At 32.3% G+C, this 14,901-nt stretch overlaps 2 protein-coding genes across 5 annotated transcripts in view; one reads left to right on the plus strand and one right to left on the minus strand.

Annotated features, from left to right (window-relative positions):
* LOC129749083 (protein phosphatase 1L) overlaps positions 1–14,901 on the minus strand; it is a 108,208-nt gene that overhangs the window by 23,934 nt on the left and 69,373 nt on the right. The window lies entirely within an intron of this gene.
* The window catches only part of LOC129749082 (dedicator of cytokinesis protein 9), a 291,520-nt gene continuing 285,604 nt past the window's right edge, over positions 8,986–14,901 (plus strand). For 2 of the 4 annotated variants that reach the window (XM_055743930.1, XM_055743931.1), the window contains exon 1: positions 8,986–10,114. In XM_055743930.1, coding sequence (XP_055599905.1) covers positions 10,016–10,114 — 99 coding nt within the window. In that variant the 5' untranslated portion in view covers positions 8,986–10,015. The remainder of the gene's footprint in view (positions 10,115–14,901) is intronic. The other 2 variants (XM_055743932.1, XM_055743933.1) reach the window with 2 other exon arrangements.

Below are 14,901 nucleotides of genomic sequence, written 5' to 3' on the forward strand. Positions count from 1 at the left end.
TTTTAAAAACAATTTTTTTTTATCTCCATATTGTTTTTTTCAATTTTCAAATAAATTAACCGAATTTTACTGTACAGTTTTTTTCCAATTTTCTAATCAACTAGCCGGATTTTTTTGATCAAACTTTTTAAATTTTTTTAACAATTGTTTCCTTGTTTTTAAATTCTGAATTTTCGTGTTCTTCAACCATAAGCCTTGAACTCCAAATTTTTAATAATAAAACATAATTTCAACCTTCTGTTCTTTCAGGACCCAATATTTTAATCAAAAGAGACTCAGAGCTTGTAATTTAAAGCTTAAAAACCTGCGATTTAAAATTTAAAAACTTTTTATTAATATTTTTTATATGAAATCATGTTTTTTGGATCGATCATAATTTTTAAATAAATCTAAAAGGTTTGAAAAATGGTTCTAAGTAGCAACTTCAAAAATAAATTTTAATACGCAGTGTTAACTAACTTTGATTTTGATTTGTGCTTTCAATATTAACAACAAAAGTTTTGAAATCATTATTTTTAATTTTTCATCAGTTTTAATCATTCACGTAATTACTCATTTTCTAACATTTCTTTGTCAGTGTAGTTGAACATGAAGTTATTATTTAAGCTTCAAAAATGAAATTTTGATAACTGGAGGATTTTACTTTATTAAAGGTTTTATGTCTGGCTTATATAACTGGCACTTTTAAATTATTATATTCTTCTTTTTATCAAATTAAATTAAACCATCGAACATTGAATGAATTCTGTTCAAAATTCATTTCTTATTCAGTAATCGGTAATTCACATTTTAAATCGATGATTAAATATTTTTTGTTCAAATTAAAAAAAATCAGTGGAATTTCTCACTAAACTTTCAGTTGAAAATGAGGAAAAAAATTCCAAATTTAGATGAATAAAAGTTAACAATTATTATCATTTTCCAAACATCTATTCATGGTAAGTTTTGAACAAGATTGGACATTTATTTTAGAATTCAGTTTTTTTTTATTTTAAATTTGCTAAGAAATTCTTTTGAAACAGATTTATTACTAACTCTCTTGACTTATCGAAAATTTGAAACCTTCATTGTTATATGTTTTCAAAATTTTGTTTATCAGTCATTTTTTTTTTGTTTATGTGTTGAACATGAGTTACAAACGGTGTAAAAAAAACCTTTCCTTTCCAATTTTTTTATTTTTGGTAATGTTATTATTTTTATCTAAATTTGAATTTCGAAACCCACACCACACTCCTCCACCCCCCATGGACGGGTCCTTCGCACGGGCCTGATTTGGTCACATTTTTTGTACTTCAAAGTTACTTTTTTCGTTCTACATAGTCACAATTTGGTCACTTTTTTGGGTCCTCAAAGTCACTATTTGGTTACTTTTTTTCAAATTTTGGTCACTAAAGTCACTACTTTTTTATTGTCGAACCGCTACCAGCCCTGTTTTATGAAATTTTTGTGGCTGTTTGAAGTAAAAACTACGATTTTTCACTTAAAAACCCGCCATTTTTCACCTGTAAAATCTCCCCAAAGTAAAAAAATCAAAAAAGAAAAGCGTTGGGGTCTGGTATTTTATATGTAGAAAATATGTCCCAAATTTGAAAAGAATCGGATAAGTAGTTTTCAAATGACGATGTCCACGGACTTTTAAAACGTGCTTTCGAGAAAAACGCGTTTGAAGATTCTGCTCTTGCTTTCTTGCTGTATTAGATAAGAGGAGATAAGGCCTATAACTTCTACAGTTTTGCTTCAATTGACTTGAAAATTTGACACAACATTCTTGAAATATTTTACGATAAGAAAATAAAAAAATAAAAAAAATCGATTTTTTGAAAGTGTTAGACCCTACCCCCCCCCCCCCCCTTAAACAATTTTGTACAATTTTTGGCGCATATTTTGAAAATAAAGGTTTTAACTCAAGAATTAACTTTCTCGACTTAGACAAATTTTGTTATGAGAAAAATGTTGTTGGAGTTTTTTTTCTCGTTAATTTTTTACAAATCTGTAAAAAACGGGAATTTTGAAGGAATTTTAAACAAGATTAAAACTTATTTGACTCTTTGATATTTTTAAAACGATAAGTCAAATAATTTCACAGTCTTTAACCAAGCTGTTGACTGAATTTAAATCATCAATATTAAATACTCAAAGGCTTTCTTAACTGATGTCAGAAACAATTGTAACCTTCTATTAATATTAAAAAAAATTAAAGTATTTCTTCAAGGGATGTATCTCCGAAACCCTTAATTGCATGATGGATAGTAAATTGATTTAATATCAGCTTTCAGTTTTCATGTAGGTTATTAGTTTATCAGTTATCAAAGATCGAATTAACCAAAAACTGACCAATTTTAAATTTCCACACGCCATAGCACCAAAACTAGAGGTGGATAGTTTGTGGATGTTTTGAATACAGAAAGACCAAATCTTCAAAAATCAGTTTTTGAAGCATAGGCACAAAAATGTTGATCCTCCGAGTTATTTCTTAAAATTAAAAAAAAATTGGGAATAATGTGTCCTTTAAGAATAAGAAAAAAAAAGCTTTATTCATACATTCTTTGTTTCCAATTTGTTTCTATTCTTTGTTTCCAATTTGTTTCTATTCGAAAAGAAAGGTTTACAATTTCATTTAATTCGTTTCAGCTTAGGAAAAAGTTAAAAAATCTAGAAATTCCAAAGCAAATCAATGAAACTAGAGATTCTAAAGGTCATTACTCAGAATCAAATTTCATTACTTTATTACAGAGCTAAATTTAAATTCTTCAACGGTAATTCACAATAAGAAATAAAATGAAAAAAAAAAAATGATTGAAAAAATCCTTTAAATGTTCAGCAATCCAACAACAAGTGTGCTGTTGTCATTTAATCAATGATGAAAATGTCAAGAGATTTTTTAATGAGCACAAATAGATTTTTTTTGTATGCTTAACTTTACTATACAAAATACGAAAATCATCGTTTTATCAACATTTTTTCGCATGAAAAATTTTAGATTCGTAAATTGAAGTTGTATCAAAGACTATCAAAAAAAGTTATGCAAAAATGGGTCGAAAAATTTTGAATTTCTCCTTTTTTTTTCAATGAGATCTACTTGAAGAAGAAGAAGCAATGTGCTCCCCCCCCCCCTTCCCCAGAAAGAAGACAAAAATTGATTGATTTCATTTAATGGAGAACAATTCATGGCTGCTTTTGCATTGCATAGCTGCACCCAGGGTTGCCCACATTTTTTTCCAAAATTCAGGGAGCTTGAAAATAAAATTCAGGGAAATCAGACTAACATAAAATGTTTTTGGTTTCATGCCTTTTATTCATATTTGATATCACAGATCATGGCTGTAGGAACGGAGGAGGGGGGGATTTTGGGGGTTAAAGCCGCCCCCCCCCCCCCCCCCCATGAAGGTCCAAAAATGCCAAGTGATTTTTTTTGCTAAACATAAAATTTGAAATTTCTAATCAAATTTTGATGAACAACTGAAATGATTCAAAAGTATCAATAGTGTAATCTCAACTCCAAAACCTCAAAACATCAAAACCTCAACCAGGACTACAATTCAGTTTTTCAAAAAAAGTTTTCACTTATTGGAAGTAATTCAGTCCCAAATATTGAACCCCAAGACTAAGCTTACCATTTTGTCCGGATTTTGATCAGATTTTCTCACTCTATTTGCAAAGTCAAACGAAAGTTCCAATTTAGTCATAAGAATTATGTATCGATTTTTTGAAAGTCTTAAATATGATTCTGAATCGGCTGATGTGTTTCAATAAAAACAGTTGCCCACGTTTTACATCTTGATTTTAATCGAATACTTCCGAAGTTTTTTTTGTAAATTGGCCAAATTTGGGGAAAAAAATAGAAACAATATCCCCTTATTTCGCAAGGTTTGAGGCTAACATTGCCTGGATTTGCTAGCCCCGATACTTGCGCAAAAACATCTTGTAAGTATCCAGTTTATTGTTCTTGATTTTCAGTTTGGATCAGTATCAGCTTTTAAAATTCAAACCATTTTTAAAAATTGGATCTTAAATTTTTATCCTCAATCAATATGCAGAATTGGAACATAAGTAAGTTTCATGAGTCCGAAATTGAGAAATGTGAAACAATTTCATCATTAACAATTTTTTTTTAATTCACAAGTTCAATTGGGAGAAAAATTTATTGAAAACCATAAATTCAGAATCGAAGAAAAGATTTCTCGTTAAGGGTTTTGATACAAATTTCACTTTTCGGTGTCAAATTCATAGGATTTCTTGTCTGAAATTTAGATTCAGGTTTTGAATTTTTATTCAAAATGCAGAATTCTGACTTGGAATTAAAATCGTATTCAGATTTTGCTTAAATTAATGTTTTAAATTCAATATTAAAATATCAATGTTAAAATTTCATTAAAGATTCAAATTGAAGTGGATCGCAGTTCCATAACTTTGATTTTTGATTTAAAAAAAAAATTCAATACAAACGAAGTCAGTTTAGAAACAGAAAACTGGTGAAAATCATACATAAAAAATAAGATCTGGATTGAAGGATTAAAATTATGAAATATAAAGTAATAAATGATGATTTTTGAACTTATTTTTTATCCTCAGGAAAAAATTCAGCTGTAAATTTTAATTATTTACATATTTACATAATTATTTACATATTGCAGATTCTTCAAAATGCCATAAAGATGGTAAAACGACTATAATCGAAACAAAAAAAAAACTTTTATTTATTTTTGGTTGATTTTTAGAAGATGTTAAGAATTTATCCAGTCAGTTTGAGAATTGAATGTTATCAATTTTGTGATTCCAATCAAATTGCATCACTATCATAAAAACGGATTGGATGACCAGGAAACATTGAAAAATGCACACTACCTTTTATGCTCAGTGGTTAAAAGGAATTTTTCCAAAGTTTAGCTATATAGGACTTTAACTTGATGTTAGATGCAACTCTCAGTTTCAAAAGTCAGAAAAAAGGATCGTAATCAAAGAATATAAAAATTTAACATTTAAGTAAAAAGCATGCCACCTAAAATTTCGAAACATTTAAGTATAGAGAAAAATCTGAACCAATACACAAAAATACAAAAAAAAAAGTTTCGTGCCAGATATCAGATAAAAAAAAAACAATCTATCAAGCACAAGTGTATTTAAGAATATAAACACTTGAACTGGATCAACAAAAATAAAATCAAGACTAAAGAAAGTCAGCTTTTAAATTTAAGTTCAAATATTACTGAAAATCCAGATTCATAAAGCCAAATTCAGAATATTAATATAAATTAACAATGAAATTCAGAATTTAACTATTTGGATTACAGTTTCTTATCTTACGATCATAAACTAAAATTTAAAAAAAAAATTGTGATTGTTCTGAATTTTTATTCCAAATACTCAAAACAGATTTGCCTTCATTCAAGGTTTCAAATGATAAGAGAAAAGTAATCCAAAAACATGACAGTTTAAATTCTTTTTTTAATTTCCTAATTTATAGTGCAATTTGCCAATCCCTAACTGAAAATTTGAAAATTTTGAAGAAATTTTCAAACATTATATTGATTAGAAAAGTGTGGCTGTAAAATGAGATGAATAGTGACTTTTCCTGAATTGTTAAATATTTATCAAACTCAGCTCTGTCAATTCACAATAAGATTAATTAAGTGTGTTTAGTTCCAAGTCCGAAAAAAACGACATTTGAAATAATGAAAAAAAAAATGAAAATAAAAATTAAGTTTATTTTCATTATTCTTTAAATGTTCTGGTTTTGTCTAAAGAGGCTACATATAAAGAGGCGCAGTCTGGTCCCTTTTGAAATAATAAGCTTGCAACCCTGCTGTAGGGCTGCCTTTAAGACTGCTTGCTTTTGCTCGATTGGAATGACACTGACAGAAAATCGAAAATTCCAATCATGACATTTCGTCTCAATCAATTGGACAAAACTAACGAGCCTATAGTAAACAGGCTCGTTAGTTTTGTCCAATTGATTTTTTAATTTTTCTTTTCTGACGACCATGCTTAAAGAAAACTTCAATGTATTTAAATACACAACAAAAAATTTCTAAAAGTATACGGAATCTAAAACACGAGTGATCTATTTTTTCGCAAGTGTAATCAAAAACAGATGTAATTTTCAACTCTTTTTGATGTAATTTTAGTCTTTTTTCAAAAAATGAATAGAAATAAACTGTTTTGGTTTAATATTACATTCCGGAATACAAAGTTCAAACGATCGATGAAATTTATATCACAAATAGTGTAAATTTATATTTGTTGAATGAGATATTACAAGTTTGATCTAAAATTACATCAATAACTGTGTGAAACATAACAGATGCAATGTTTTTTCGCGGCATAAGTGTTTATTATTTTGACTCGAGATGGTGGTTCTTGCACGACTAGCCAAAAACTGTTGCTCGGAAGTCTCGGTTGTTATCCGCCCAGGCAAAATTCTGTCGGATAGGTGTATTGTAAAGTGGTAGGTATATGAAATGGAATAAAAGAATTCGGTATCGAATTTTGAAAACGGCGAATGCGCCAAGACCTTTGTTTTGAGAAAAACGCATTCCAAGTTTCAGAAAATAAAATCAATTTCCTATTTAGCTGCGTACAATCATTTTCCTAAATAAGTCGCTAAAATGCTTTCAAATTGATTTAATTTCATCACCCGATCGATCAATATAGCTTTTCCGTACTAATTACTTCAAAAAATTAATAAATATAACTGTGGGCCCTTTTACCACAGACTGATGCTCTCATTTTGTTCATTCGCCAAATTGGAGCGCCCTTTTGAATTGCAGAATGACTGTTCGCCTTTTGGATCACTCATTAAAGAAGCAATATTCCAGCAAATTTCGGCTTGAAAGCGGGTCCAAATGATCACATTAACACATTAGCACATTCAACGATCTTATAAATGCTGATTTGTGCTTCTCCTTGTCCTGGGAAAACAAATTTCAAAAACTTCAGTGCCCTTTTTCCATCTCGAAATAACTATTGGCCCTTTTGTTCGCGACGAAATTTTGAGGGGAAATGGGCGAATGAACTGTGGGATTACACACTCATAAAAAAAGCTATTCGCCTTATTTAAAAAATTAAATTTAACTTCACTAAAATAAGAAAAATTTAAAGGAGATCATATTTTCGGATGTAAAATAAAGAGTTTAACGCATTTATGTGATAATCTGGATTTGTTTACAGTTGGCGCATTCGCCGTATTCAAAATTCGATACCGAATTTTAATATGAAATTACTAAAATTCTTTTTTATTTATAGAAACGGCCAATTATTGAGAATCGACCAGGGGAATGATGTGAAGTTTCCTGCAATTATCATAGTAGTCAGGTGCAATCCGAGCACGCTGAAAACACTGACCCGTAAAAATACTAATAATAAAGGAATCATCATATACAACATTTCCAGCCTAGCCCTGTTCGTGGTAGTGGATGACCGTTTTTTGTTAGGTGTTATTTTGTAAATACATACCACACGAAAATTAAAACCCATGACTTTTTTCAATAATTAGAGTCGTAACACCGAAAACCATAATTTTTTACTAATATTTTTTAATATTAACGATGAAAAGACTTTTAATTTACATCCCTGTGTATTTTTACACGACAGCTTTCTTCGTCGGATTTCGTGCATCGACTTCGATCTAAATGTACACGCTCCCAAAATTACATCATTGGAAAAATACACCGTGATAGAATTTTAGGTCAAAATCGATGTTCCGTTTTCGTGCATCGTTTTCAATCTAAAATTACACGATTTTTTCTTGCTGTGTACAGATGTAAACACAAATCGAAAAAAAAACTCAGTTTATGACGACTCCAGCAAAAAAGATCCATTTTCAGTTCAAATTAATCTTCAGCAATTTTATAATACTTGATCAGATAGGAGTTTTTTAATAGGAATGATGGCTAAACTAAATTGAAACTTGATAGATTAAGCGTTCTTAAGTTACCGGAAGTATTTGTATATTGAACTATAATTCTGGATTTTTTTTCTGACACAAGGGTATCCACATCTCAAAATTCTCAAAAATTCAGGCTCAACAAAGTTTGCTGGGTCAGCTAGTTTATCATCAAACTGTTTTTGTTTTAAACGCTTTATCAGTAATACTGGATGCCATTGACAAAATCTGACAAAAACTTCGAGTTCAGGACGCCAAAACCTTCTTAAACTAGATATAAAACATTGAAAGAAGGTTTGAATCCAATAGAGTGTAAAGTTATTGAGTTCAAGGTTGGAATGACGACGAGCAAGCTCTTAATTTCTATTGAGTTTTGTGCGGATCTGTACAAATATTTTGTGAAAACAAAAAAAATCAGGCAAAATTAAGCATATTTCTAAAAATCAGGGAAAAACGAGGCTTATCAGGTTGTCAGGCAGGACCTTAAAAAATCAGCCAAATCCTGAAAAATCCGGCACTTTGGCATATCTGGGTGCACCATTTCAACCTTAAGTCCTGGTTGTTTCAAATAATGTGAGGCTGAATCAAATATCACAAATAAAAATCAACTACGTACGTCAATTGAACATTAGCATTTCATAGGTATTTTGTAACGGAAGGCAGATCAACATAAGCTCAGAACGATTTGGGCGCGTACCTTATCCGACTCACGTGGCCGGGGTGCAATCGCATGTGCGCAAAGTGTCTTCTTGTTTAGAAAATTGCGCTTCTTTGTCCCAACAAAAGTAACAACAACTGGAAAACAGCATCAACTCTATCGCCTCTGTGGGATATGTGGGTTCCCCCGATTATGATTGTAAATGTATGCAAGCCAGCGAGCGACCGAATGAATGAAAACAAACCACCATCCAATCCGACTCAAAATGAGCCAACAACACGTTTCTCTGAATGAACACCCAAACTAAACTAGTGGTTGTGCTGCTGAGCAAGTTTTGTGTTTTTGTTGGGGTAACGACAAAAAAAACTTCATTCAAGTCGCCCTCACCCGGAGCGAGAGCATAATAGTGTATGCTAGTATGGATCAGTTCACTGGGACATTCGGTTTGTATTAGACGTCTGCGATTTGTCTATTCGGTCCGGGTCCGTTTTTCCGTCGAGGGTTTTTTTTCTCTGTTTGAATTGAACACTTGCTTCAAAAGTGGATAGCAAAGGCTTATCGGGAGCCCGAGTGTTAAGGATTTTGTCGCGCCGCGAGTCCGGTTCCGCAAAGGATATTTTAGCTGGAGAAAAGTTTTCTCTATTTCGGGGTTCTTTTTTTGTTTGGCTCTGAATCTTTTTTGAGGTGATGTGAGTGCAAGTTTTCGACAAGTGATTTGGGTTGGGAAGTGTCCAGCTCCGGTGGGAAAATTTTTCGAATTTTTCTCCGTTGCCGTTCCTTTGTGGTTTCCTCCCATCATCCGGTTCGACTTGTCTGGCTGGAGCTGATAGGAAGATGAAGTCTCGGCTAGACAGGCATCTTTAGTAGGACGAAGGACGGGACAACTGCCAGGGTGCGGGATTCACCCCTGTAGTTATGCACATTCTCGAATCCGGTTCCGTCGAAGGCACGCACACATAGCCAGAAGGAAGAGGAGGAATCGCATGCGGTAATCCTTGCGGATGGAGATTATTCTTGTTGGACGCCTAGCCGTTCTCTATCGGTATTGGTGAGAGAATTCCTGCTGCTCTGTTTTTGTTGATGATATTATACGAATGGGTGGGTGTGCCCCGTTGTTCCTCCTCGGATGAAACCGAGAGGACGAGATGCAACCAGCCAGGATGATCTGATCAATAACAACCACCCCCGAACAACGAAAGGTTCAATGATATCGAGCAGAAAGTGCTTTAAACAATTTTAAGGGCTCTTCCCTCAAAACCGGAAATTGTGTTCCCAATGTGTACCAAAGATGTGCTAAATCGTTAGTCAACATCCAAAGGAAGCTTTCTCCTAACGTAATCAATCCAATCCCAACCAGTGTCAGAAAGGAAAGTGATCCAGTGAATCTGTGAAAGTGTGTGATAATTAAGAAACAACCCGACCCAGAAAAAAAATCTGTATCAGACGACACCTTGCCTCGTCTCATCTGGCCGAAGATGACAGAAAGAAAGTTTACCCGGGGGCTCAACAAGCCGGGCATGGCCGCCCAGCTGAGGGAGAACATCTCGCAGGTTGTACGTGAATCTGCTTCACTTGTATGTATTATGTTTCTTTATTTTTCATTTTTCAAACACTTTTGTGTTTTTAAGCGACTGCACTCTATCATATACAGTACTTACTTATTATTCTGTTTTGTCATGTTAAATTGCTGCTTTATTTTCGTTTTGCTTCGAGATGTTCTGAGTTGTGGTGGTCTGTGGTGTGTTTATTATTTTTGCAGCTTTTATTTGTGTCGGAACTCATGTTGCAGTTTTCGAATTACTATCAGTGCACGTCATCAGCAGCGCGAGGGCTGAACTTTGGCACAGTTTCTGCTGCGGTGCTGTCGGTGATAAGTCGAACCCGGCCTGCGCTTTATTCTTTAGTAGAAATGAATGGAATAAGCTGTGAGCACATCATGAACCCTTTTATGAATCGACTTGAATGATTTAATTACCAATTTGTGTTTTTTACTTTTTTGCTTGAACGTACCCACAGTTAATTTGTAATTTTGAGTTCTTGCTTAACGCACGACATAAGTGAAATTCATATCTGAATTTTGATTTCTTAATCTGAATTCTAGATTTTGTTCGAAAACCTGATTCTGAACTCTCCCTAAAATTTGTTAAGGATATTTAACTATTTTAGACAACACATTGAGAAATGTTATAATCACTAGTCTGCAGTAAGGCATACTACCTCAAACGTGGAACTGTTCTACTTAAGTAGTTCCCATTGAAAAACAGAAAAATGCTCGAGAGGCGACGTTATATCGTCCTATAAACATGTTAGAAATCCAAGAAAAAATGCTAGAATCAGCAGTTGACCAGCAATTCTTACGCTTTATTGAGTGTGAAGACATATTGATTGCTGTACAGTCTGGATTCAGGAAGCAGCATTAAACTGAATCTGCAGTTAACTTGATACGGCGAAATTGGAAGATAAATATTGAAAACGAACTGCTGTTACTGCTGTTGAAATTATGGTAAAAATCGGCATCAATGATTCGGTTCTAAGCTGGTTCAAAAATTATTTGGATAACAGGATGCAACAAAGAGAATATGGTTCATCTTACTCGCGATACAGAGAAAATATCCTAGGAGTTACCCAAGGAAGTGTGTTGGCTCCCTTGTTATTTGAACTGTACATCAATGACATGAAAATGTACTTACAGCTTACAGCAGGGCCGTCTCAAGCTATTTGCAAATGATTCATTCTCGTACTGGGAATGGAAATTACTGAGAACTCGCTGTACAAGAAGCGAATGCTAATTTGAAAAATATTGCAGAATTTTTGAAACACAAAAAATTAGGTCTGAATCTTGATTAAACCAACTGGATGATTATTGAAAATCGCGAAATAGTAGTAAGTCCTACATAAATAATCGATAGTTGTGAGATCAAAAGGGTTCGTCAAGGCAAATACTTAGGAATACAAGTCGATGAAAAATTTAATTTTATAGCTCACATAGACTACACAATCAAAAATATTCCCGTGAAATATGGTGTACTTTGTAGAGTAAGCAGATAATGACTTTCTGGTCGAAAAAAAATCTACTTCAAATCTGTTTTTATGCTACTTTATAGAAACTGGCAATACAACACGTTACATAGACAATTTGGAATAATGACTAACCCTAAAAAGGATAATTTACTAGTGATGAAGATCCGACGAAATATCAGATATAAAATTGTAAGGCGATGGACATACGCGTGATTTAGACAAACAATTCGTACAGAACTTGATAAAATAATGCTAACATAACTATCCATAGGATAAACAGTTCTACCCACTTCTTAAAAAAATGTATGTGGTGGAGGAAGGACCCACATAGGCCTGTGGGACCATCACTAGAAAAAAAAAAATCTTGATTCTGAGGGCTAAAGTCTGATTCCTGAAAACTGATTTCTAAATTTTGATTTCTGATTGCATGATTCTGATTCCTGGATTTTAAAATCTGAATTATAGAATTTTTATTTCATAAATGTATTTAAAAAAAAAAGTAACAAAGGCCGCTGTAAACATCCGCTATTGTCGAAATCGTATCTCTTTTACAGTTAGATAGATTACAAGTAAATTGAACATTCTGCATTAAAAGTTTGAAAAAAAGTGCACAGTATAGTTTGAATACCCATCGTCTACATTTACCCCGGTGTACCTTACTGTTTTTACTACTCGATTTCACTTGTTTAAAAAATGATTTGAAAAGAGAGGATTACAATAAGATTTATGGTGAAATATAAATGAAGCGTTTGAAGCCAAAGAGGTGTCAGTGCAAATATAATCAACTAACATATACATAAAAGTCGTGTAAAAGCACTGAAAAGTTTTCTTTTCATTATTAAATATACTTAAATTGTATGATTTGAACAATTTTGACGGCTCGTGTATTGAAATGTACGGTTTTTACACCACTTTCTTTTTAAAACGCTGCTACTTTTATTGGGTCGGCTTAAGCGTTGTTAAAAGATATTCTATCCGTAGGTTTAAAAATACTTGTATCAGCATTAGATTTTTTCCTTTTTTCTACAAAAAGAAGTACCACTACTAGCATTCCTTGAATAAAAATAAAAAAGATAGACCAAGCAGAAAAATCATATCGTTCAATTTAGTTGAACTTTGGCAATCGATTTTTTTTTATGAAGATGAAACAATCATACAATATACAGGTTGGCCACTCATTTGGGAAAATGTCGGGATTTAAAACAAATCGGGAAAATGTGGGAAAAAGTCGGAATTTCTCCAAGAAATCGGGAATATTTGGCTTAGTGCCTTGAAATGCTCCAGAATAATAAAAACAAAAATGGGATAATTTGCACTCAACCCTTGTTCTAAAAACTTCAACTCGACACTTCGAGCTACTGATAAAATGATAAAATGAAATTAAGTTCAGTCAGTAACTTCTGGTAAGCTCGCATCGTCTTTTTTGTATAAGTGATGGAATATCTTGGCAAAAACTTCTATATTCAATTATTATCGCATAATAAAAATTACAAGTTACACAAAATTAAAATAGCATAAGAAAATGGAGCTCTGCTTGCGGGTTATATCAAGGTTGCCGAAATCACAGAAAAATCTATAGATTCACAGAATTTTGAGCAAATTTTTACCACAGAATCTGTGTCACAGAACACAGAATTTTGGAAATATTTACAGATTTCACAGATTTTTTAAATTTTGTACGTACTTCTGAGATTATAAATTTTATGTCAACATAAATTTTGGATTTCTAACTTTTTTTTAAAAAAACATGCTAAAATTGGTAATGTAAATTGATTTTTCTAAAGTGAAATGTAAAAAAAAGTAATTTCTTTCTGACATTTCCAAGAAAGTTATGCTGTTTCAATCACATAAAACCATTACATAATTTCTGGGTAAAACCACAGAAAACCAGAATGTTTTTTTTCTCAAAAACACAAAATTTTTTTCGGCAACCTTTTACTGTATATCTGCTCATGGAGTCGAGTCAGAGCTTCCTTGTTCACTTTAAAGATAAGATTATATTTATTCAATTTAGTTCTAAAATGATGGAAAATTGATTTTTGACTATGATAAGTTTGACGATGACGCCAGTTTCAGTTTCACAGTTTTTCTATTAAAATTTTTGCCGCAAGTTTCCTGATTCGTTGAATCTTGAATGAGATGGTTCAGCAAAACAAGTACTTTAATTGAATGAACTTAAAAATATGCGTAGCACAATTGCGTTGAGATTCAAATTTAAATACCTTAGTTTATGCTTGAATTTAAACCGTTATTGTACTTGTTTACGAATATTTTTCCTCTGGTATAAAAGATAGGAACATTTTCAGATGATATATATAAGAACTTTTTTTTGAACTGAATTCACGTATTGGAAATCTTACACTTTAAATAAGGATTGGCCGATCTTGGATCTATCTTTGGAAGATCGATCTTTTCAACTCAGAATTTCGATTTTTTAGTATGGGAAAAGCCGATAAAATCGGTTTATTTTCGATTCGAGTTTTCGATCTTTTGGATTCCTTTTCTCGCTGAGCCGAGATATTTAGATCTAACTTTTATAACCGATTACATGTCAAACAGTGCCATCTGTTGATCATCTAGTCTAAGCTTGCCAAATTATCGCCCGAATATTTAATTCTTAATTTGGAAATGGTCTGGTCTATTTACGCGGATTTAATAAAAAAAGTCCAGTTTTTACCCGGATTTATTTACCTTATTTGCAAAACCAAACAAAAAACTCAAATAGAGCTTTTCTAATGTTTCATTTTTCGACCAAGTACGGAATTTCAAGCCTAAAGTACGATTCAAAATCTGCTGATGGGATTTGATACAAAATGTTACTTTTTTTAAATTTTCACTAGATAAAATTTGTGTTTCATACAAATTTGTGCGGATTTTGAGTTGATAATTTTGAATTTACATGCTCGGATTTTGCCAAGTTTTTAGATAAAATATATCGGCCCGGATAAGCGCCAATTCGATACCAGATTTTGATGAGCTTTTGTGAAATTTTTGTATGCACTTTTCCATACATCGTGAGCACATAAATTGAAACGTTGATAAAAGTAGCTCTCCCTTGTTAACACTGGAAAAGATCGATCTATCAGAGATTGATCCTTTAGCTCCGATTTTTTAGGTGAATCCATCCTACGACTGTTTTACTGAATCGATCTTAGAGAACGATCTTTTCCTGAAGATCAAACAATCCTACTTCAAATACATTCAAACGGCATTTTTGAAATATAGAAAACATATGATTGCATATAAGAGTTTAAAATTATCTTCTTTGAGACTTGAATTATTTATGGTTGTTTTGAACCGTTAAATGTACTATAAAATGTGCCATTTAATTAGAATCAGT

Source organism: Uranotaenia lowii, chromosome 2 (assembly GCF_029784155.1).
Source record: "Uranotaenia lowii strain MFRU-FL chromosome 2, ASM2978415v1, whole genome shotgun sequence".
In the NCBI taxonomy this organism is placed as follows: domain Eukaryota; kingdom Metazoa; phylum Arthropoda; class Insecta; order Diptera; family Culicidae; genus Uranotaenia; species Uranotaenia lowii.